Below are 23,256 nucleotides of genomic sequence, written 5' to 3'. Positions count from 1 at the left end.
GAGAGGCTTCCTTTCTTTCCCCCGGTGCCCACGCATCACCCACTGTCCTCGTGGACGGTGCCCAGGGTCTTGCTGCTCTGCTCCCCTCCACATCCAGTGGTGACCCCGCGGCACAGCACAGCCCTCCTGTGGCGCCACATGCTTTGCTGCTTTAGTTAGCATCCCTCCCGCCTCTGAGTGACGGCATGCACGGTGGTGGCAGGTGCGGCCGGGGGTGTGCTTTGAGCCCCAAGGCCTGGGGTGCTATTTTGGGAGCCCTCCTGCACTGCCTGGCAGAGCGATCCAGCACCAGGTGGCCCCATGCCCACAGCCGAGGACCCAGCTCCTGCGCTCCGGAGACAGGCTGTCTAGAGGGATGTGTTCCCGCCAGGGATCCCCAGCCACACAGACCCGTGCTCTGGGGGCCATGGGAGGGCTGCAGCAGCCCCCGGGGTGTCCTCGACATCGTTGGTCTCCTCCTCAGCCACAAGGTCACAAGTTCCTCTAAGTCCTCAGAGTGGAGCTCACGGCCCTCCCCGGAATCGTGGTCTGTGGGCATGTGTGGTGTGTGTGTGCAGGGCCCTCCCTGGGCCCGTGGTCTGTGGGCATGTGTGGTGTGTGCAGGGCTGGCCACATGCACGCCCCAGCCTCGCAGGCCTGGCTGTGGCCTCGTTACGAGGTTCTGCTGGAAAGGCGGCCGCGGTCTCTGTGTGATGGTGTCTGTTTGGACGGCGCATGCTCCCCTTCCTCCACCTGTGTTTTGTTGGGGTGGGTTTGGCCATGGGGGTTCAGAGACGGGTTCTCATGCAGTTCCTGCAGGGGTGCTGGGCCCCTGCGGCTCCCACCATGCTGCGCTGGACTCTGTGTGGCCCATGCTGACCTGGTGTTCCAGATGCTGTGTCTGCAGAGCTCTGCGTGGTCTCTGGCGTTAGAGGTGGCCACCCACTGCCCCGTCATTGTCCCCGTCCCCACTGTGAGGGGAAGCTATTAGATCTGCCTGTGGCCCCCAGGTGTCTCAGGCGGGGCTGCCCTGACTCGCATCCTGGGATGCTTCCCCCATCCGGGGCAGGGTCCCTTCCGGAGCTGCAGAGATTTCCTGTGCCTCCCTCCAGCTCTGGCTCCCTGGCTGTGGCCCCCTGGCTTTGCCCGTGTGTGGAGCGGGCACAGGCTTCCCGTAGACAGGGGTTCGTATCTGGGCACTGTGATGGGTGTGGTCTCCATGGCTTAGGATGGGACCCCCTCCTGGTGGCCTGTCCTGCCTGGGGCTGCCGTGGAGGCCTTTGGGTGCAGAGGCCGCCCGGCCCAGTGCTGGGCTTCCTCTGGGGTTGCATGTGTACCCTTGCATCACCTGTTAGCACCCACCGGGGAGTCTCACTCAGCCTAAACCAGGGCCCCTCGGGAGGGAAAGGTCCCCCCAGCTCCATGACGGGGCCTGGCATGCCTTCCACTGCCACCCTGACTCCGTGCCCACTGTGCAAGGTGTGAGCACCGCCCACAGCAGCCGGGGCGGCCAGTGGGGAGCGCAGTGGAGGGTGCTGAGGCCTCATGGTCACCTGGTGAGTTCTCGAGGGGAAGGGGAAGGTGAGGCCATCAGGCTCAGCGGGGGCTGCACGGGGCAGGCTGCCCGGAGGGAGGCTGAATGGAGGAGCCTCAAGGTGAGCCGACATCCCTCACCTCCTCCTGGACAGCCAGGGCCCGGCTCCCCTCCAGCTCTGCCTGCTCTCCCCAGAGCAGATCCGACCGGCCTCAGTGGCTAGCCCAGGGGGGTGCTGGTTAGGCTGTGGGCATCCTTCCTGGGTCCAGGCCCCAGACAGCCAGCAGTGCTGTGCTGAGCCCTTTGTGGCTGGACTAGGCAGGCTCCTCTGGGCTGGTTCTGTCTCCTGTACCTGTGAGGGAGGGGCTGACCCCCCTACCGGGTCACATCGTGGTGAGCAGTTCAGAAACAAACTGTGGAATAAAGTGGAGGTGGCGTTTTAAACACATGAGCCCCATCTGTTCTTAGGGGTTTTGTTTGTTGTCCCAGTCCGTGACTTCAAGACTGGGATCCCCAGAGTTCCCAGGATGGTCTGGAGCCCTTTCTCCTCAGGTCAGCATTGTGGAGATAGAGGGAGGGGCCATGGCCCCTCACTGGTCAGGAGAGCCATGGTGACCTTGATGGCAGAGGCTCAGGGGGACCCAGACCGTGGACACCACACAGCTGCCCTTCTGCCTCCCCAGGCCTCTTCAGGGCTGGGATCCCTGCCCTCCTCTCCTTTTCTCCCGTGTTGGTTGTTGCCTGGAGAGTCTGTGCGCTCATCTCCCTACTTTCACCCCAGGGGGAGCCCCTCACTTTCCCACCATATCCCTTGTACCTCCTCCCGCCCTGGACTTGGGGGAGCTGGGGAGGGGGCCCTTCCTTCAGCAGCAAACCCTCCTGGTGCAGGGCTGTGGGCCATCCCACCGCAGCCTGTCCAGCAGCTGCTGAGCCCATGGGCCCCATCTAGCACCTTCTGTCCATGCCCAGCCCAGCCCTGCCCCCAAAGCCGACAGCAGGGCCTTGCCCAGGTCCCGCTGCTCCAGAGTTCGTGGGTGCCCGCACTGCAGGCTGCTTGGGGTGGTGGAGCAGGGCACCTGCCAGAGCTGGGGGCTGAGTGGCCAAGGGGGACCCATGCTCCTCCTGTGGCCCAGGGATTCCACCTCGTAATTTTTGTTTGTTTTTAAATAAGGAAAATGCAAAAAGCGAGGCGACGGCTTAAAGATGGAGAACGACCCCCAGGAGGTGAGTGTCCGGTGCACAGCGGGTAGCAGTGGCTCAGTGCCCTGGGGTGCGTGAGCCGGTGCCCAACACTTCACACGCCTTTGACCCCAAGCACCCCAGTTATGCTGTGGCCACGGGGGCCGCTGGGCTTCCCACCTGCTCCGCAAACCCCACACTGCCATGGCTGCATTTGGGGGTGGCTGGTGGCTGGCTCACCTGTACTAGACATTGTGTTGGACTGACCCCCTACTGGCATTTGAGTGATCTGAGAAGTATTTAAGTGAATTCGCCAAACTTTTATCCCAGTCACAGTGGGCTCGGCCCTTCAAAGCACAGGACACATCTTGCAGTGGTGGCTGTGGGCGTGTTTCTCTCCCTGGAGCCACCTGGGGCCAACCCAACCTGAGCCTGACGCACCCGGGGCCTCGCACCCTCCGTGCAGTGCATCCCACTCCCTTTAGAGCATGGGGTGGAGTGACTCTGCCCACAGCACTGCAGCCAGCCCTGTTTGTGGGCACTGGAAGCTTCCGGAATGTACATCTAGCCGAGGGCGGCTGGTAGTCCGGCGCCTGCCTCTATTTTCGAGTGGTGGTTTGGTCATCCGTGAGGCCTGGGGCAGACACTGCTGTGATTAATGTGAGGTCCTGAGTAGGGGGCTTGTTCAGGGAGCTGCCAGCGAGGCTGGGGTTGACTGTCAGACCCTTTGGGGCAAACCTGTGTTTAGCTATCCCATCTCTTCAGCGCATCGTTTCCAAATGGAACTGGCCGTTATCTTTCCAGATTAGAAAACTATTCAGCCTTTTCCAGGACTGTGGGCCACATGGGTGGGGCCCATCCTGGGCCAGTCTCATTACTATTCCCTCCGTCCCCAGGCGGAGTCTGACATGGCCCTGGATGCCGAGTTCCTGGACGTGTACAAGAGCTGCAACGGCGTGGTCATGATGTTTGACATCACCAAGCAGTGGTAAGCGGGAGCTGGCGGGGCGGCCGCCGGTAACTGTCACCCCCTAGCCCCTTGGGCGCCCTCTCTGTGCAGCAGATAACGGTTAGAGTGGCATCATTCTGCAGGGCCAAGGGACTCTTGCTGGGCAGCTGTGGCGGCTCAGCCACGAGGGACAGTGGCCTGGATGTCGGACTAGGCAACAGCTATGTCTGTGCATATGGGGCGGGATGGCGCGGCCGGCTGCGAAAGGTGTCTGGGGCAAGGCATGTACCTTCCATAGCCCCATTATTCTTCCTGAAAAACCATCTGGGATTTGGCAGAAGCAAGTGGCTGCTTGTGTTGAGGGCTCCCCGAGACCTCCATCTTCCATGACCCAGGAGAACCCACGCCAAGATTCATTCTAGCAAGAAGATGACAGCAAAATCTGCTAAGGGCAGTGGCACTCAGGACTATCTCTGGGGGACTAGGCACAAGCGCCCAGAGGCCACTGTGTGGAGTCACGTGGGATCCACTCAGCTCCTCAGAAGTGCAGTGTCCCCCGGGACGCACTGGAGCCCCAGCGTGGGGGTGCTGCAGACACACACTTGGTGCAAGGCTCCTAGAAGAATGAGGGCCTTGTGGAGACCAGCCTCCTGGCGCGGGGCCCCTCCTACCCACAGCCAGTGCCTGGAGCACTAGGAGCAGCGCATTCGACGCGTCCAGGCATCTGCTCTTCCCAGCAGTGGGTCTGGCCTGGGGGCCTGGTCAGCAGCTTCTCTTACTTGGGAAGACCCCCACACCAGGGTTAAGCACACCGCCTGTCACGGGGCCGCACACTTAGCACGCATCAGCAGCCCAGGCCTGAGGGCGGCTTGCAGCGCCTGGCCGGCCATGCTCTGGGCCTGTGCCAACCTTTGCTAATGCTGGGAACCCTGCCTGCCCTCCCAGCCTGCAGCACCACCGCCAAGGACTGACTGACTGCAGGCACCCTCGGGAGAGCCCTTGGTGGGGGTGTGGCACACGGATGGCAGGAGAACTACGCACGGGGCTGGTGGACCCACCCGGGGCACGAGTCCAGCTCGGGTGCACACACGCCAGCCTCCCCTGGGCGAGCAGTGGTGCTGCTCTCCCTCCAGCCTCTCCTGTCTAGGCCAGCCTGCTGTCCTGGTGGGTGGGAAGTGGCTTTTCCCAAGCGAAGCTGAGTGTGGACGCAGAGTGGCCTCCACGACACCTCCCACTGCTGCCGCGGGAACGGCCTGGAGGGAGCTGCATCCGCCTGGGCTGCCATGTGAGGAGCGGGCAGGAGGGACAGCGAGACTCCAGCCAGCCTGGGAAGACGTGGCAAAGGCACTCACCTGTGGGCCCAGAGACCCTGTTGGCAGCACCAGCCTGGGTGGGCGATGCCTGTGGTAGCAATGCTTTGGAGCCCCTGCTGCCCAACATGAAGGATGGAAAACACCACTGGCTCAGACGGCGGCTTCTAGCGCCACGCAGGCCCTTCACAGCTGCAAGGAGCAGGAGACGCCAGAGGGCCGCCTGCTTAGGACCAGAGGTGCCCCTGGGCCGGCCTTGGTGAGGGACCGGTTTAAATGACTGTGCAAATGAAAGAAAACGGAGTTACAAACTTAGGATGCTGCGTTTTTCACCCACTTGTGTTGGCTTTCTCTCAGTCGGGAAGTTTTGTCACTTGAAGTGCTAGTTATTTCTTCACAAGCCTTTTGGAAAACTGTGCAGCTGAGAAACTGGCAGCTCCGCGCCAGGCAGATTCTGGAGACTTGCCATCCGTTCCCGGGGATGTCTGCTTAAGACAAGGCTCTCCAAACAGCCGCTTGACCGGCAGTAGCAGGGGCACCCCAGGGTGTCCTTGGCCTCCCCGGTGGGCAGGGAGCCTGGACGAGCAGCCACAGGGTCAATGCCGAGGGGCACAGAGGACAGTGTGGGATGAGGGTGGACGCAGGCAAAGCCAGAGGTGGTTTTGTAGGGATGTGGACGCGGGGCGCTCTGAGGGAAGGCAGGGACAGACAGGGGCATTCCAGTGTGGGGTGCGGTCAAGTATGTCCCTCAGGGAGAGGGATGGGCGGGGGCTGCAGGCTGGGAGGGGTGCGAAGGCCCTCGAGGCACTTCCTTCTCGCTCTGCACGCTCGAGGCGTGCTTCCGGTGGGTGGGATGTTGGAAATGAGAAGCAGCCACCGTCCTCGGGCCTGGGCACACAGTAGCTTCCCAGGGAGGGACAGGGCGTCGCAGAGCTGAAACTAAGCCAGGTCCTCACCTGTTCCCTGAGGACCTTCAATTATATTCTCCGGGAGCTTCCGAAAGTGCCCACCCATGTGCCAGTGTGCGTGCTGGGGAACTACCGGGACATGGGCGAGCACCGAGTCATCCTGCCGGACGACGTGCGTGACTTCATCGACAACCTGGACAGGTGAGTGCAGTGGCCCTGCTCCCAAGGGACCCTGCCTGGTGCTCTGGTGCGTGGGGGAGGGTGCTGAGGCAGAGGCCGGGGGAGGGGTTAGCGTTAGCACGGGGGCCAGGGGATGTCAGGTCACGCCGCGGCGTGGGGCTCACTGAAGCCTGGGTCTCCCCAATGGCATTGCCAGGAACTGTGCTGGGAACTGTGTGCCGGGGTGAGGTGCTGGCACCGTGGGGGTCACCTGCAGAAGGGCACTCAGCTTAGCTGGTTAGCAGGGCTCAGCAGGGTCCTGTGGCCTCAGGAGCCTGCAGGAGGAGGGAGGGCAGTGCGGACCGGCAGCCGTGGGCCCAGGGGTGGTCCTTGGCACCGGGGCAAGGGTCTTTCTCTTGCATCTTTCTTCCTTTCTGAAAGCAGACCTCCAGGTTCCTCCTACTTCCGCTACGCTGAGTCTTCCATGAAGAACAGCTTTGGCCTAAAGTATCTTCATAAGTTCTTCAATATCCCATTTTTGCAGCTTCAGGTAAGCACTCACCGTGTGGGGTGGAGTGGATGCTGGTCTCTCACCTCTTTCCAGGCGTCTCCCTGGACAGGCCTCCCTCCTAATGCCTGAGAAAGCTGTGGGCCTGCTCAGAGGTTGGCTGCTGGCAAGGGCCCAACGTTCTACTGCACCTGCCTGCTCTGGGTGGCAGAGGGTGCAGGGTCCTGAGGGCTAGACCCAGTTCCAGGAGCCCCTCCACCTCTGCGGAGACCCCTTGCTCAGTTTCCCCCAGTGTTTCTGGTTGCTTTTGTTTGTTGAGATAAGGTCTTGCTGTGTGACCCAGGCTGGAGTGCAGTGGCGCAATCATGGCTCACTGCAGCCTCAAACTCCTGGGCTCAGGCAATCCTCCCACCTCAGTCTCCCAAAGTGCTGGGATGTCAGGCGTGAGCCACCGAGGTACTCGCTGTTCACATCTCACATTTCCCTGGTGCTTGTGTCAAAACCAGGGAACTGGCCGGGCACGGTGGCTCAAGCCTGTAATCCCAGCACTTTGGGAGGCCGAGATGGGCGGATCACGAGGTCAGGAGATCGAGAGACGATCCTGGCTAACACGGTGAAACCCCGTCTCTACTAAAAAATACAAAAAAATAGCCGGGCGAGGTGGCGGGCGCCTGTAGTCCCAGCTACTCGGGAGACTGAGGCAGGAGAATGGCGTAAACCCGGGAGGCGGAGCTTGCAGTGAGCTGAGATCCGGCCACTGCACTCCAGCCTGGGTGACAGAGCAAGACTCCGTCTCAAAAAAAAAAAAAAAAAAAACAAAAAAAAAAAAAACCAGGGAACCAACTTTGGTCTGTGGACTAAACTCAACTTCCCTTGTAGAAACAAGGGGCCAGGCCAGCTGTGGCTGCAAAAGAGCCCAGCAAACGATGAGGCTTGAACCTCCTCGCCCTGGGCTGCCCTGACTGGGTCTGGGGGACCTGGGGCCCAGCCGCAGCTGTAGCAGCCTTGGTCTTTCTCCAGAAGGATGTCAGGCTTGCCCAGGGAAGGGGCTGTGCTGTCCTCCTGGTGTCAGAGGAAGTGAGGACGCCTACAGGCTGGGACTGCTGCTGGGGACGTTTCGGTGGGAAGGAAGGCCGGCAGTCAGACTTGTGCGGTGCCGGCACTCCTGGGGAGGCCCGTCCTTCCTGCAGAGCCGTCCCCTCATCACTGGGTTGGTTACTCCTTGGAGAGCTCCCCACTGCTCGCTGCTCCATTCCCTGATGGTTTACCCTCCAAACGCTTCCAGAGCCTCCCAGGGAGAGCACGGGGCCCTGGACAGTCTTGAGCTGGAAGCGTAGGGCTGAGCTGTGTGTCACTCTCCTTTTGCTATGGATGTGCTCAAGCAGATCTAATGTCCTCACCCGTCTCAGCAGCGGGACCCCCATTTCCTCTTTGTCTTGCCCCTGGATGGCCTGGAAGCAAATTTCAGGCCTTTGTGTCACCTAAAAATATTTCAAACACATCTCTAAAAAATCCGTTCTGTTTTTTTTAACCTGACCATAGTACTTAATGTAATACCTCACATTAAAGTCACAGGTTTTTCTTGGAGAAATAAGCCACAATAACAAATTTAAAAACTAAAATTTCCAAAGATTTCAAAGAGTTCTTCAGATCATCAGGTATTTAGTCAGTATCCAGAGTAGGATCCAGAGTTCACACATTTGGTTAAAATCACATTTTGTTGTTGTTGTAGCCATTTTCGGCGACCCTACTGACTTTAATATCCTTTTTTTGGGGGGTGGGAGATGGAGTCTCAGTCTGTCACTTAGGCTGGAGTACAGTGGTGCGACCTCACCTCACTGCAACCTCCGCCTCCTGGGTTCAAGCGATTCTTCTGCCTCAGCCTCCCAAGTAGCTGGGATTACAGGCACGTGCCACCACGCCTGGTTAATTTTTGTATTTTTAGTAGAGATGGGGTTTCGCCATATTGGCCAGGATGGTCTCGATCTCTTGACCTCATGATCTGCCCGCCTTGGCCTCCCAAAGTGCTGGGATTACAGGTGTGAGCCACCGCGCCCGGCCTCACGTTTTTATTTATTTTATTTAATTTTTTTATTTTTATTTTTTTGAGACAGTCTCGCTCTGTCACCCAGGCTGGAGTGCAGTGGTGTGATCTCGGCTCACTGCAAGCTCCGCCTCCCGGGTTCCCGTCATTCTCCTGCCTCAGCCTCCCGAGTAGCTGTGACTACAGGTGCCTGCCACTGCACCTGGCTAGTTTTTTGTATTTTTAGTAGAAACGGGGTTTCACCGGGTTAGCCAGGATGGTCTCGATCTCCTGATCTCGTGATCCGCCCGTCTCGGCCTCCCAACGTGCTGGGATTGCCGGCGTGAGCCACCGCGCCCGGCCCACATTTTTATTTTAAAAACCCCTCCAGGCTGGGCACGGTGGCTCACGCCTATAATCTCAGCTCTTAGGGAGGTAGAGGCGGGAGGATAGCTTGAGCCCAGGAGTTCAAGATCTGCCTGGGCAATAAATATAGCAAGACCCTGTTCTTAAAAAAAAAAAATCTCTTCAACCTGAAAAAGCTGATTTAAAAAAAAAAAAAAGAGGCCAGGCAGGTAGCTGAGGCCTGTAATTTCAGCAGAGGCCACGGTGGGAGGATCACTTGAGCTCAGGAATTTGAAACCAGTCTAGGCAATATAGCGAGACGCCATCTCTATTAAAAAAGAGAGAAGGGGCCAGGCGCAGTGGCTCATCTGAGATCAGGGGTTCGTGAGGCTCTGGCGTTTGTATTTAATTTGAATCTAAAGTGAGCAGTGACATGGACCGGCCTCAGACCAGCCTGGGGCTCCAGGCCAGGAGGGCAGCGGTTTGCTCCAGAGCCAGCTGCCTGTGGGTGTGGGGACGGTGGCGATGCGTGGCCGGGGCTGTGTCCTGCCACCAGAGGTGTGCACGGCGGGGAGCAGAGAGGCTTTGTTTTCCAGGTGAAGGTGAGGCTTCTTCACTCTTGGAGGTGCGTGTGGGTGGGGTGCTTTGAGGTTTATGCCTGTGGCAGAGCTGTCCCCTAAGCCATGCTGGCAGCCTGTAGGTGTTGTGCCGGTCGCTGCAGAGGAATCATGTGGGCTTCTGTGGTTCCAGTGAGGCCCAGCCCAGAGCTCCATGAGTTACTGAGCACCCGTCCCTGCAGCATCTCCTGGTTTAGTCAGCAGGAGGCGTCCCCCGTGCACTCAGCTGCTGTCGGGCTGGGGCAGTCGCAGCAGGAAGGGCCCCTGCTCAGGCCTGTGTGCTCCCCTTCTGCAGAGGGAGACGCTACTGCGGCAGCTGGAGACAAACCAGCTGGACATGGACGCCACACTGGAGGAGCTGTCAGTGCAGCAGGAGACGGAGGACCAGAACTACGGCATGTATGTGGCTGCGTCCGCCCGCGGGGTCAGTGTGGGGGCTGCAGGCGCGGCCGTGGTGCCGGGCCATGGGCTGCACCAAGGAGAGGAACCCATTTGGAGTGCCCCCCGTTTGGGGTAAATTAGTTCTCTTGGGGCACAGGTGGAGGAGGGCTCAGGTTGGCACTGCCCCCAGCAGCCCCCTCAGTCACACCTGGCATAGACTCCTCGTGCAGGTCATGCCGTGCCTGCCACTCTGAGCACCGCTGACCATGGCCAGGTGCTGATGCTGGTGGAGTCGTGCTGGGGCTGCCTGCCCGTCAGGGGCTTAGCTTCCCACGTTGATGCCAGTGTGGGGTGTGCTTTCTGGTCAGCTCCTTGACTTTGGGAAGCTCCCTGTGCTGAAGAGGCATACGGACCAGGACATGAAGGTCCCTGGTCCTTGATAGCAGAGGGCGGCTCAGAGCATCCTCCCGAGTGGGCCTGGGCAGCACGCGCAGCCCCGGGGGTTGCGGGCAGTGGGACAGCTGGCCGTTCTCTGCCTCAGGCTCCTGCACAGCTGGGGGCTTGGTGCCTCCCCTGGTGCCTCCCCAGGCAGGGACCGCGGAATCAGCGACCCTCCTGAGGCCCCCAGCAGGTCTCTGTTTGCAGAGGGAGAGCCCTGTGGGTCACCTCGGATCTGGCTGTTGGTTGAGACACAGCAAGAGACTGAGAGGGAAGGCAATCTGATGCCTGGAGAGGGACCCATGGCTTCTGGCTCCCAGAATGGACCCCCCGGCATGGGCGCTTATCTGTTGAACCCATCCTGGCATTTCCTGGGACTGAGAGTTGGGCCAGCTGGATGCTGCGATGGCCGCACGTGCTCCACCAAGCCCCAGCCCCTCCTCTTCCCAGAATCCCCCCTCACGGGAAGGTCCACTTGCTGCCATCTGGCCACCTCTGCATGGAGCCCCCAAAGGCTGTGCCTCAGAACAGATCCGAAATGACTTTCCGGGGAGCTGAACACAGGTATGCTGGTGCCTGCTGTCCCCGCCCTTCGGGGCTGCTGCTCTTTTTTTCTGAGACAGGGTCGTGCTGTGTTGCCCAGGCCGGAGTGCAGTGGCGTGATCTCGGCTCACTGCAAGCTCCGCCTCCCAGGTTCACTCCATTCTCCTGCCTCAGCCTCCCGAGTAGCTGAGGCTACAGGCGCCCACCACCATGCCCGGCTAATTTTTTTGTATTTTTAGTAGAGACGGGGTTTCACTGTGTTAGCCAGGACGGTCTCATTTCCTGACCTTGTGATCTGCCCGCCTCGGCCTCCCACAGTGCTCGGATGACAGGCGTGAGCCCCCGCCCGGCCAGCGCTGCTGCTCTTGGCAGTGGGTGGGGATGATGGCCCAGAACACGGCGGCTCTTCCCTGCCCTATCCGCAGCAGCAGAGAGCCCCTGTCACCTGCGGGCCTCAGTGAGGCGGGGGAGCCAGGCTTCTCACCTGCCTTCTGCCTTCCAGCTTCCTGGAGATGATGGAGGCTCGCAGCCGCGGCCATGCGTCCCCACTGGTGGCCAACGGGCAGAGCCCATCCTCGGGCTCCCAGTCACCGGTGGTGCCTCCAGGCGCTGTGTCCACGGGGAGCTCCAGCCCCGGCACACCCCAGCCCGCCCCACAGCTGCCCCTCAATGCCGCCCCACCATCCTCTGTGCCCCCTGCACCACCCTCAGAGGCCCTGCCGCCACCTGCGTGCCCCTCAGCCCCCGCCCCGCGGCGCAGCATCATCTCGAGGCTGTTTGGGACGTCACCTGCCGCCGAGGCAGCCCCTCCACCTCCAGGTAGGCCCTGGAGCTGCCCCTCCCAAAGTGGTCCCGGTCCCTCACGCCCTCACAGGTGGGGCTCTGGGTCTCGGAGCGCTCCGTACTTCTTCCTGCTTGTCCCCGTCCCGTGGGCATGTCCCTGGTGGGCCTGGCTTGGGGTTGGGTGCAGTGAGGGTTCTGGTGCTGAGAAGAGGACCCGGCATCACTGGTTACAGAGCCAGTCCTGGCCGCCGAGGCCCCAGCAGCAGTGCAGAGCGTGGAGGACTTCGTTCCCGACGACCGCCTGGACCGCAGCTTCCTGGAAGATGCGACCCCCGCCAGGGACGAGAAGAAGGTGGGGGCCAAGGCTGCCCAGCAGGACAGCGACAGGTGAGGGGTGGGCCTGGACCTCCTCTCCCATTGCCCCCAGCCTCTAGGGCGCCCGAGCAGCAGGTGGGGTTGGCTTCCTGGGGGTGCAGAAGGGGTGCCCGGCTGGCTGGTCTCTGTTGACTGAGGACAGAGCAGATCTGTGGCTGGAGCAGATGAGGGAACAGCTTAGACGGGGCTTCCAGACATCAGAAAGGCCTGGCCACCTGCTCTGCCCACACCCTGGAGAGGACAGGGGCACCTTGGAGTCTTCTGTGGGCAGATTCCACACGGAGGCCACTGGCAAGGCCACTCCAGGTGATACAGGAGGTTCAGGCCACCAGATGTTGTCTCCGCAGGGCCAGGGCCCGGGTGCTGCAGAGCTGGGGGCGGCTTCCTGCAGGTCCTAGAGCTGGAAGCTAGAGCTGCCTCCCCATCTGTCTGCCAGCCCCTCTCCCACCACTCTGCCAAGTTTCCCCGAACTCTGCCTGCAGCAAAGCCCTGCGTTTGGTCCCAGGTGTGGACTCCATTGGACATACTCCACCCCCGGTGGCCTCAGCACCTCAGCCTCACTGATTGCTGTGGGGCGGCAGCTTCCTCCAGAAATACACAAAGGATGGAAAGCCTGGTGGCCCTGAGCCGGGCCCGCCTCCATGAGCGCCCACCTGCGCGGCCCCACATCCTTCGCCCATGGACCGACCACAGGGCAACACTGTGTCCGACCTTGAGCCGCTGACCCCTTTCTCAGCAGCCCTGTGACAGCCACGAGGAGGCTTCCCCTAGAACACAGCACCTGGGGCGGGGTGGCCCCACGGCCAGGGTGTGCCGGGTACCAGGAACCAAGGCCTGTGAGCCCGGCCGGCCATCCCTACCCTGTGGCCTCTGACCACTTTGCCCCCTGCTTTGCAGTGATGCGGAGGCCCTGGGCAGCAACCCGCTGGTGGCAGGGTTCCAGGACGATGTGGACCTCGAAGACCAGCCACGTGGGAGTTCCCCACCGCCCGCTGGTCCCGTCCCCAGTCAGAACATCACTCTTTCAAGTGAGGAGGAAGCAGAAGTGGTGGATCCCCCAAAAGGCCCTGCCCCGGCTCCCCAGCAGTGCTCAGAGCCAGAGACCAAGTGGTAAGGGCAGGTGTCCCCAGGGGTGTGGCCTGGAGACCGGGGTGGGGCAGCTCAGGACACCTCCGGAGGACCCTGACTGACCCTCTGCTTGTCCACAAAGGTCCTCCACACCAGCTTCAAAGCCACGGAGGGGGACAGCTCCCACGAGGGCCGCAGCACCGCCCCGGCCAGGCGGTGCCTCTGTTCGCACAGGTCCGGAAAAGCACAGCAGCACCAGGCCCCCTGCTGAGATTGAGCCGGGGAAGGGTGAGCAGGCGTCCTCATCCGAGAGTGACCCCGAGGGGCCCATCGCTGCACAGATGCTGTCCTTTGTCATGGATGACCCCGACTTTGAGAGCGAGGCGTCAGACACACAGCGCAGGGTGGTGAGACGGGTCCTCCCCGGGCAGAGGTCAGCCAGGAGGCCAGAGCCTCTCGGTGGGTGGGTGCAGTGGGAGGAGGCTTCTGAAAGAGGCGTCTCATGTCCCCACACTTGGGCCTTCCGGCTGGGTTCGAGACCCCACAACCCCTGAGGGTGTGGGAGGGACGACGGCCTGACCAGCTGCTCTCCCTGCTGCAGGATGAGTTTCCCGTGCGAGATGACCCCTCCGATGTGACTGACGAGGACGAGGCCCTTGCTCAGCCGCCCCCGCCCCCCAAGCTCCCTCTCCCCACCTTCAGACTGAAGAATGACTCGGACCTCTTCGGGCTGGGGCTGGAGGAGGCTGGGCCCAAGGAGAGCAGCGAGGAAGGTGGGCGGGGGCAGCGGAGTGCGGTCAGCCTGCTGGAGTCTGGGTAGAACGTGGGCCTCCTCCCAGCTGCTGGCCACTGGCCGGGGGCCTTTCCTGAGTCCAGGAGGCAGTGCCATGCTCCTGGCAGCCCCCTGCAGGAGTGTGGTCCTGTCCCTCAGCAGGGCCTCCTGGAGGGCTGGGGCTCACTGCTTTGTGTTTGAGCCACTGTCCTGTCTGTGCAGGTAAGGAGGGCAAAACCCCCTCTAAGGAGAAGAAGAAGAAGAAGAAAGGCAAAGAGGTACCAGCTACTCCCCTTCCTGACAGGCCAGGGCTGGGCGGTGTGTGGTCCTGGGACTGGGGCTCTGGCCTCCTGTGACTCCATGGCGCCCCCCTCCTTGTGCTCCTCAGCAGGAAGAAAAGGCTGCCAAGAAGAAGAGCAAACATAAGAAGAGCAAGGACAAGGAGGAGGGCAAGGAGGAGCGGCGGCGGCGGCAGCAGCGGCCCCCACGCAGCAGGGAGAGGACGGCTGCCGATGAGCTGGAGGCTTTCCTGGGGGGCGGGGCCCCGGGCGGCCGCCACCCTGGGGGTGGCGATTATGAGGAGCTCTAGGCCAACCGGGGCAGTGGCCGCCCTGGGGTGGGGGGCGTGCCTGTCACTGCCTGGGGAGGCATTTGCCTCTGCACCATCGCCTTTGCCGCTGCCCAGTGGCTGCCGTGTGCACTTCTGAGCTGGAAGAGGCTGGGCGTTGGTGTCCCCGGACTGGGCCTCCAGACCCGGTGTGAGCCTGCTCTGCAAGGAGGGAGGGGACAGCTGGCTTTGGCCAGGCTCGGTGGACACCCTGGCCCTCTCGGGGCAGAGCCGCCAGTCCCCAGTGTTTCTCAGGGATGTGACTGAGGCCCAGGGGCATGAGGGTCTGTTTACAGAGGCTGGGCAGGGGCCGCTTGGCTGCAGGGTGCACGCTGCCCCGGCACCTGCTTGCCCTCCGCACTCACCCAGGGCCGCAGCATGCCTATGGCTCCGCTTCCGGCTGGGAGCCCTGAACACGGGTGTGCAGACCCACCCTAAAGGGCAGCCCAGGCCCCACGCTAGGCACGGCTGGCGAGAGACCGAAGGCAGCATGCAGGGCCTCTCTTGGGGATGGGGGCTGTTTCCCACAGCGGCCTCAGCTGCGCCCCCGCTCAGGTGAGCCCACAGGCGGGAGCTGGGAGGCACGCCTCCCAAACCCTCCACTCAGACCATAAAGCACTCCTGTTTCACTCTGCGTGTGTCTGTTCTTCTCCCTGCACCTGCTCCCGCTGCCTCGGGCCCAGGCTGCCATGGGTTGTCAGGGAAGTCCTCTGAGGCAGGAGGCTGCCCAGCAATGCTGTGAGGACATCCCACCAACCCTGGCCACACCCTGGGTACATCCCAGCCCACCTGTGCCAGGGCTCAGCAGCTGCAGCCAGCACACTTGGGGGTCCGCAGCCCCATGCGGTGGAAGTCCAGTCTGCACGGCTCCCAGGCAGCCGCCTGCGGCACTGCCCCCCCTTCAGGCCCCTGCCCCCTCCAGCTGTCAGCAGCGCCCAGCCTCCACCCCCACAGCTACTGTTGCCATGAGAACCCTGCAGGGCGGGCAGGAAGAGTGCGCCAGTGAAGGGGAGGGGATGGCCAAGCTGGAGGCTCCTGTGCCTGGGAGCTTTGTGACCCCAGGGTGTGAGGCAGTCACTGTGGTCCCTGAACAGGTGCTGTGGCTCACAGCAAGCTTAGGAGCGTGGCCCCTGAGCCCACAGCCCATGAGGTCAGGGTCGGCTTCAGAGGTTCCCCTGGTGTGGAATGGGTCAACAGTACGTGAACTTGCCAGGATCACACCATGGACAGCTATGTTGGGGTTTCAGTGGGCCCTGCTTTGAACAACGCAGAATGGCGTAGGTCCTGCCCTTCGGAGCCAAGGGCATCGGCTACCCACTCCTCTGCCAACCTAGAACGTTTCCAGGCCCAATGCCTTGGGGAGGGGCTGGCAGAGTGGGACGAGGACATTACCAGGCAGGTACGGTAGGTCACGTGCAGGCCTTCCCAGGCTGGCAGAGACACCGGATGCAGGAGTGGCCTCACCCAGAGAGGATGGCATCCTGGGGACACAGGAGGCTGCAGGGGCCATCTGGCCCCAGGTACCCACCGAGATTTTGGCACTGGCAGCCTCAAAGCAGATAGGGCCTGGGGAAAGGCCAGTGGGGCAGGGAGAAGCCCATCTGCCCCTGCCTCGCCCAACAGGAGATGCACATTCCAAGATGGCCCTAACCAATCTCTGCAGCCCAGGCCAGGGCTTGGGCCCCTCCTCTCAGGCAAGTGTGTGGGGGTGACACTGGCGGGACTGGCAGGCTGCTCCGGGCCACAAGGCTCCTGTTTAGACGCTGAGGTCTGCGTCTTGGGGATGCTGCAGGGACCCTGTGCTCCGCACAGCCCCAAATTGGAGCCTGTGCAGTCACGATCCCCAGCTCCACGGTGCAGCCCCCACTGGGCGCGGCCCCTTTAAGTACAGCTCTTTCAGCTGCCATTGGGGGCAGCACTGAGCAGCCAGGCCAGGATCCGCGCTGCTGCCTGGAAGCTTCTGCCGGTGCCGGGGACGCAGCAGTGCCGGGGACACACAGGAGCCGACCTGGGGGTGGCACAGCCCACCGGGGCACAGCCGGAGCAGCACCCAGGTAAGGGGCTGGGGGCCGAGTTGCTGAGTGTGTCATTGTCATGGGCGGGGGAGGCTGCCTTAGGGCGGCCGCAAGGATGGGGAGTCCCCGCCCCCAGGCAACACCGGCTGTATCCCTTGAAGGGCCGCTCCCAGCCAGAGCAGGGCTGGGAGGTGGGGAAGGCCTCCAGCCATCTCGGTGGGCTCCAGAAGGCCCTGGGCCCACGAGGGGGCCGACCCCACCCCCATCCCCACGGGAGAGGGTGTCACCCACAGCTTCAGCCAGCAAAGCCCACTGTCACCTCCCTGGGGTGGAGCCTCACACCCTGTCATCCAGCTGGATTCCGGCCTGGCCTTGAGCTTAGCATGAAAGAGGGAGCAGGAGGGTGGACAGTCCTGCCACGGGTGGGGTGGAGGGGGGAGATGGGGTGGGCGGGAGGCTGGGATGGGGACAAGACCTGGGACTTGTGGCCCTGACCCAGAAAAACAGCCCTGCTAGCAGGAAGCCCCTGCGCACCTGGGACACAGAGGGGGGACCCGGCCAGACCCCGAGAGGCCCATCCACCTGAGGTTCTGCCGTGCGAGGGGCCTGGCTAGGTACCCGCTTCCCCCAGCTCACTCTGGGGTAGACCCCTCCAGACCAGGTGTTGGATGTGCAGAGGCCAGGCCTGTGGCCACTCTCTGACGCACCCCCCAGCTGGCTCTGGGACCACAGAGGGGCTGGCAGTCCACATCTGAACCCTGGCCAGCCTGCAGCGTGGGGGCCTAAGAAACACAGGTTTCCATGGAACCTTCTCAGCAAAGTGGGGAGGGCTCTCTCCTGCAAAGCAGTGGGTCTTCCCCCACCCTCCGCCCTGCCCACCCCCAGTGGGCAGCTTCCGGGCCTGGTGCGCAGCTCAGGGGACAGGGGCTGCCACGAGCTCATGGCTCGATGACTTGGGACTGCCGTGCACACCCTAGGGGGGGGTGTCCTGTGCATTTACACAAAGCTGGGGCCTTGCTTCAACCACCCAAAGATACTTGGGGTCAGAAGAGGTGTCGGCAAAGGAAAGGGAGATTTAGGGCCCAGGTATGCTCTCTGGGGGCTTTTTTCTGGCCTGGAGCTCACGGGAAGTTGAGGGCACCTAGGCGTGGGTCCTTGCAGTGCTGGGGGAGGGGCTCTGTGCTCGGCCTGGCCAGCAGGTGGGGTGGTTGGTGTCACCCGCTTGGTGCAGAGCTAGCTAAGGCTGAGACCCAGCGACTCGCCTTCGACTGTGCGCGATCGGAGGGGTCGCTCTGCGGTGGGCGCTGTGACGGGGGCACAGTCACTAATGTCTCGTGGGGCAACACCTATAAATAAGGCCCAAATGCGCCCCGTCCTTCCAGCTGCGGACACCAGAGGGCGCAGCCCCCAGGACCACGCCCCCACTCCCTTACCCCACCCGGAAAGGGGTCCACCCGAGCCGGCCCCGCCGTCACTAGTCGGGGGAGGGGAGGCCCTGGAGCTTCACGCAGGAGCTCCCGCCGCGGGAACCACAGCCACGGCTAAGCCTTTCTGGCCCGCCCGCCCCATCGCCGGGAAAGGACGGGGGAGGGGCAGGACCTGGGCGCCTGGACAGCTGGGTTCCTCCCGCAGGTGCTTCTGACCCCGGCATGGAGGAAGCGCCCGCATTCTCGGCCCAGGCCTGCAGCCAGGGCTACTCCGCCCGCTGCGCCCCAGGTAAGCCGGGCCAGCGTGGGGGAGTAGCGGGGCCTGGGCTGCGGAGGGGGCCGCCCTGACCCGCGTCTCCCCCCAGGGCAAAAGCCCCGCAAGGCAGTGTGAGCTGGAGCCGCCAGCCTGGGGACCTCTTTTAAGATGACCCGTACGGACCCTCCGGACCTGCTGGTGTCAACTGTGTACCAGGACATCAAGGTGGCGGCCCCGGGACCCGCATCCAGGCGCCCGCCATGTGAGCAATCCGTGGCCCGGCCTGCTGAGCCCGCGCCTTTCAACAAGCGCCACTGCCGCAGCTTCGACTTCCTAGAGGCGCTGGACGGGCCGGCCATGGAGACCCTGCCGGAGCCACCGCCCCCGGAGTCCGCTGTGCCGCGCGCCCGGACCCGCGAGGCCGAGCCACGCCGCCGCGCCCGCTCCAAGAGCGCGCCCCGCGCGCCCCCGGGCCTGACGCCCGCGCCCGCCTCGCCGCCGGTGTTGCCTCGCCGAGGGCGGGAGGCCCAGCGTGCGGCACGGGCCGAGGCATCGCCGCGCCGGGAGCCCGCGTACCCGGCGCTCCGCGCCCTCGCCAATGAGCTGCACCCCATCAAGTTGCAGCCGCAGCGGGGCGGCCCCGGCGGCATGGCGCCCCTGTGCGCCGCCGGCGGCCGCTGCGCACCTTCCGAGCCACCCGCGGGTCCCGCACCCCACGTGCGCTGCCGCCTGGACATCAAGCCGGACGACGCAGTGCTCCAGCACGCCGCCCGGGGCTCGCGGTCCTGCGGGCCCGCCGAGGCCGCGCCCTGGGCCCGCCCCACTCCGCAGTTCCACGGCCTCACGGTACCAGGGCCCCGCCACATGGCGCTGTCGCGCACCCCGACGCCCAGCGACTTATACTGTGCGGACCCCCGGGCGCTCTACTGCGACGGGCCCCTGCCTGGGCCCCGGGACTACGCTGAGCGCCGCAGTCTGCCCTTCGCCACCCCGCCGGGCCCCACCCAGTTCTTCTACACAGAGGAGCCCGAAGGCTTCCGGGGCAGCTTTGCGGCCAGTCCCGGCCCAACATTCGATGCCTACTGCCCCAGGCCCTACCGGTCAGAGGAGTTCCCAGGGCCCAGTCCAAGGCGCATGGGCGGCTACTACGCAGGAGAGGTGCGCACCTTCCCAATCCAGGAACCGCCCTCCCGCTCCTACTATGGTGAGGCTCCCCGAGCCTACGGCCTGCCCTACGGGCCCCGCTATGTCTCCGAGGAGCCCCGGACCCACTCCACCGCCCGCCCCTTTTACACGGAGGACTTCGGACGCTACCGCGAGCGCGACGTCCTGGCTAGGACGTACCCGCACCCGCGCAGCAGCGCGGCCTGGGCGGACTGGGGCCCGCGACCCTACCGCACCCTGCAAGTGGCGCCGCCCTCTGACCCCGACCCGTTGCTCGCCTCCTGGCACGGCGGCACCGGCACCAGTCCGCCCCGGCTGGTCACCGACAGCCGCCACTACTCGCGCTCCTGGGACAACATTCTGGCACCGGGGCCGCGCCGAGAAGACCCGCTGGGCCGCGGCCGCAGCTACGAGAACCTGCTGGGGCGCGAAGTGCAGGAGCCGCGAGGCGTGTCCCCGGAAGGCCGTCGCCCGCCCGTCGTCGTGAACCTGTCCACCTCGCCCAGACGCTACGCCGCACTGTCCCTGTCCGAGACGTCGCTGACGGAGAAGGGCCGCGCGGGCGAGGGCCTGGGCCGCAACTGGTACGTGACGCCCGAGATCACCATCACCGACAACGACCTGCGCGCCACCGAGCGCCCGAGCGCCAGGGCCTGGGAGTTGCCCGGGGGCCGCACGCGGCCACCTCCCCACGCGGCCCCCGAGGGCCCCACCCCTGGCCGCCAGCGCAGCCTAGAGCAGCTAGACGAGCTCATTACGGACCTAGTCATCGACTCGCGGCCCCCCGCCGGCCAGGCCTCAGAGCCCGCGGCCGACTGCCTGGGCCCCCAGCTGCGCCGACTGCTGGACTCGCGGCCCGCGGGCTCTGGGGCCCCCGCGCTGGCACCGCCACGCTCGCCCCCCGCCTCGGCCGGCAGCGCCGAGGAGCCCGCGGCCCGGGGAGAGGCGGCCGACGCGTCCCCCGAGCCCAGCGCCGACGAGGACGACCTGATGACCTGCTCCAATGCGCGCTGCCGGCGCACGGAGACCATGTTCAACGCCTGCCTCTATTTCAAGTCCTGCCACAGCTGCTACACCTACTACTGCTCGCGCCTGTGCCGCCGCGAGGACTGGGACGCCCACAAGGCGCGCTGCGTGTACGGCCGCGTGGGCAGCGTGTGCCGCCACGTGCTGCAGTTTTGCCGCGACAGCGGCCCGGTACACCGCGCCTTCTCGCGCATCGCGCGTGTCGGCTTCCTGTCGCGCGGCCGCGGCGTGCTCTTCCTGGGCTTCCCAAGTCCAGGCTCCGCCGACAACTTCCTGCGCTTTGGCCTGGAGGGGCTGCTGCTGTCCCCCACCTACCTATCGCTGCGTGAGCTGGCCACACACGCGGCGCCCCTGGGCAGCTACGCCCGCGAGCTGGCGGCTGCTGGGCGCCTCTACGAGCCGGCAGAGTGCTTCCTGCTCAGCGTATCCGTGGCCGTGGGACCCAGCGCCGCGCCCCCGGGGACACCCGCTCTGCCCGCGCCCGCGCCACGCAGCCACGGGCCGACAGTGCGCAAGTTCGCCAAGGTAGCGCTGGCGGCCGGCAGCCCCGCGCGGCCGCCCCCGGCGCGGAGCCGCGAGCCCGACATGGAGACGCTGATCCTGACGCCGCCGCCTGGCACGGCGGGCCTGGATCAGGACGGCGAGGCGGGCCGGCGCGCGCGCGAGGTGGCCTTCATCCACATCCAGCGCGAGCTGCGGCTTCGCGGTGTCTTCCTCCGCCACGAGTTCCCGCGCGTCTACGAGCAGCTTTGCGAGTTCGTCGAGGCCAACAGGCGCTTCACGCCCACCACCATCTACCCCACGGACCGGCGCACCGGCCGCCCCTTCATGTGCATGATCATGGCCGCCTCCGAGCCGCGCGCGCTCGACTGGGTGGCCAGCGCCAACCTGCTGGACGACATCATGTGAGGCGCGGGGCCCACCAGGCCCAGCTCAGGCGCTGGCCCGAACCCTGCCCTGCCCACTCAGGCCCCGCCCGGCCCACCCAGGGCCTTCCCCGAGCCCCGCCAGGGCCCCACCCCGGCTTCTCCTAGGCCCGCCACTAATTCCCTGGCCCTCCAAGCTCCGCTCAGTACTGCCTCCAGCTCCGCCCAGGCCTCCACCCCCCTGCCCTCCGCCCCTGTAGTGTTCCTCACGGGCTCTTCGCCTTCCCACCCCCAGTAACTCCTCTCCCTTCTCCCGGGTCTCCTCCCTCTCCCAGCTCGCCCTCGAGGATCCCCAGAAGCCGGTCCTCGCCCTCGGTGCTCCCCGCTGGGAGGCGGGGTGGGCCTGAGGACCGCCCAGCTCTGCCTTCACTCGGAGGGGTCACTACTGCACAGACCCCACCCGTACAGATCCGGTCCCCGTCGATCCGCGGGGCTCTCGCTGGAGCCTCCCCGACTCCGGTTTCCCCTCGTCCGGAAGCCCGACGTAACCAAAGCCCAGTCTGTCACTTTAAACACGCCCCGCCCCGCCTCCCGCAGCTGGGGTGCCTCCTCTCTGGAGAACACCCTGGTCGACCTTCGCGCGTCGGTGTGCGCGAGCGCGTCCCGGCGAGGCAGTGGGCAGGGCTGAGGGTGCGCGGTGCGTTCCCGCTAGTCGGATCCGTTACGCCGACCACGCCAAGCGCCCTGCCGTCCCCTCGCCTCCAGTCGCTGCAGTCTGGGCCCTGCAGGAGCTGGGAAAAGCCGCAGGGAGGTCTTCAGGCCGATATGCGAGTCTCCCAGCCGAAAGGGCACGGGACTTGGGCAGGGGAAGCAGAGCATGTCGGCCTGGCCAGAGCTGACACCTGGCTAGGAGAGGAAGGACCAAGGGACAGGGGGCGTTCCCAGGTGGGAGCCTGGAGGGGAAAGCGTGGTGCGAGCAGGTGAGGGAGCGAGCTAGTCGGTAAGCACAGAAACCCACCCGAAGGGGCTTGACCTGTCCCGAGAGGTCCCCGCACACCCGCTCTGGCCGCACTCCGTCCTGCGGGCGTGGAGGGGCAAGCCCGGGGGCCTGGCCTCCACCTGCCCCCCAAGCGCACGCTGGTCCGCGCCCGGGGCTCTCTGGAGGGTGGGGTGTCTGGGAGAGGGGTGGAGGCCAAACGCAAGGGCCCTCCTGGAGTCCCTAGCCCTACTTCGAAGCCAGGGAAGGGGACACCAAGTGAGAGAAACTGGGCACCCCCGCCCCCGCTCCCGCACCCGGCGCGCCCACCTCGTCCCCGCGCGTCTGCACCGGCCAGGCGTCCCGCTTGCCCACCCGCCGCCGCGCCCCGCGCCCCGCGCCCCCTGCCCCAGGGCCTCTGCATTCGGCCCCACCCCAGAGGGCCGGCCAGGAACGCCCCTGGACCGAAATAATTTCCAGGAGGCAAGAGCTTTCGAACCAAGTAAAATAGAACTTGAATGTAGTGGCTGCTGTTGCCTCCTTGTGCGGGTAGCGGGGTTGGGGACGGAGGCGTTCGGGCGGTGGAGAGGGGAGAGAGGGAGGCGTTCGGGCGGTGGAGACGGGAGAGAGGGAGGCGTTCGGGCGGTGGAGAGGGGAGAGAGGGAGGCGTTCGGGCGGTGGAGGGAGGAGGGGGAGGCCTTCGGGCCATGGAGAGGGGAGGGGGAGGCCTTCGGGCGATGGAGAGGGGAGGGGGAGGCCTTCGGGCGATGGAGGCTGAGAGGAGGAGGACTTCGGGCGATGGAGAGGGGAGAGGGGGAGGCCTTCGGGCGGTGGAGGGGGGAGGGGGAGGCCTTTGGGCGATGGAGGCTGGGAGGAGGAGGCCTTCGGGCGGTGGAGAGGGGAGGGGGAGGCCTTCGGGCGGTGGAGAGGGGAGGGGGAGGCCTTCGGGCTTTGGAGGGGGAGGGGGAGGCCTTCGGGCGGTGGGGGCTGGAGGGAGGAGGCCTTCGGGCAATGGAGAGGGGAGAGGGGGAGGACTTCGGGCGGTGGA

The 23,256-nt window shown here is 64.6% G+C and overlaps 2 protein-coding genes across 37 annotated transcripts in view; both read left to right on the top strand.

Moving 5' to 3' along the window:
• Window positions 1-15,107, top strand: part of RABL6 (RAB, member RAS oncogene family like 6) — a 33,861-nt gene extending 18,754 nt beyond the window's left edge. The window contains exons 3-15 of one of the 34 annotated variants that reach the window (XM_077966984.1): window positions 2,647-2,737; window positions 3,589-3,680; window positions 5,920-6,060; window positions 6,463-6,568; window positions 9,807-9,910; window positions 10,781-10,894; window positions 11,376-11,692; window positions 11,890-12,043; window positions 12,929-13,141; window positions 13,242-13,503; window positions 13,701-13,872; window positions 14,094-14,149; window positions 14,263-15,107. In XM_077966984.1, coding sequence (XP_077823110.1) covers window positions 2,717-2,737; window positions 3,589-3,680; window positions 5,920-6,060; window positions 6,463-6,568; window positions 9,807-9,910; window positions 10,781-10,894; window positions 11,376-11,692; window positions 11,890-12,043; window positions 12,929-13,141; window positions 13,242-13,503; window positions 13,701-13,872; window positions 14,094-14,149; window positions 14,263-14,460 — 1,950 coding nt within the window. In that variant the 5' untranslated portion in view covers window positions 2,647-2,716 and the 3' untranslated portion in view covers window positions 14,461-15,107. Of the gene's footprint in view, window position 1; window positions 2,836-3,561; window positions 3,710-5,862; window positions 6,061-6,459; window positions 6,569-9,806; window positions 9,911-10,780; window positions 10,895-11,375; window positions 11,802-11,843; window positions 12,044-12,928; window positions 13,142-13,241; window positions 13,507-13,700; window positions 13,873-14,093; window positions 14,150-14,259 lie in introns of all 34 variants that reach the window. The other 33 variants (XM_077966983.1, XM_077966981.1, XM_077966982.1 and 30 more) reach the window with 33 other exon arrangements.
• Window positions 15,108-16,420: 1,313 nt separating this feature from the next.
• On the top strand, window positions 16,421-22,731 carry AJM1 (apical junction component 1 homolog). Of its 3 annotated transcripts, XM_015116311.3 has the most exons (3): window positions 16,421-16,532; window positions 18,126-18,209; window positions 18,286-22,731. In XM_015116311.3, the coding sequence occupies exon 3, from the start codon at window positions 18,345-18,347 to the stop codon at window positions 21,273-21,275; it is 2,931 nt and encodes a 976-aa protein (XP_014971797.3). In that variant the 5' UTR covers window positions 16,421-16,532; window positions 18,126-18,209; window positions 18,286-18,344; the 3' UTR covers window positions 21,276-22,731.
• Window positions 22,732-23,256: the final 525 nt, after the last annotated feature.

Source organism: Macaca mulatta, chromosome 15 (genome assembly GCF_049350105.2).
Source record: "Macaca mulatta isolate MMU2019108-1 chromosome 15, T2T-MMU8v2.0, whole genome shotgun sequence".
Classification (NCBI taxonomy): Eukaryota; Metazoa; Chordata; class Mammalia; order Primates; family Cercopithecidae; genus Macaca; species Macaca mulatta.
This window is presented reverse-complemented; position numbering and strand designations above follow the sequence as displayed.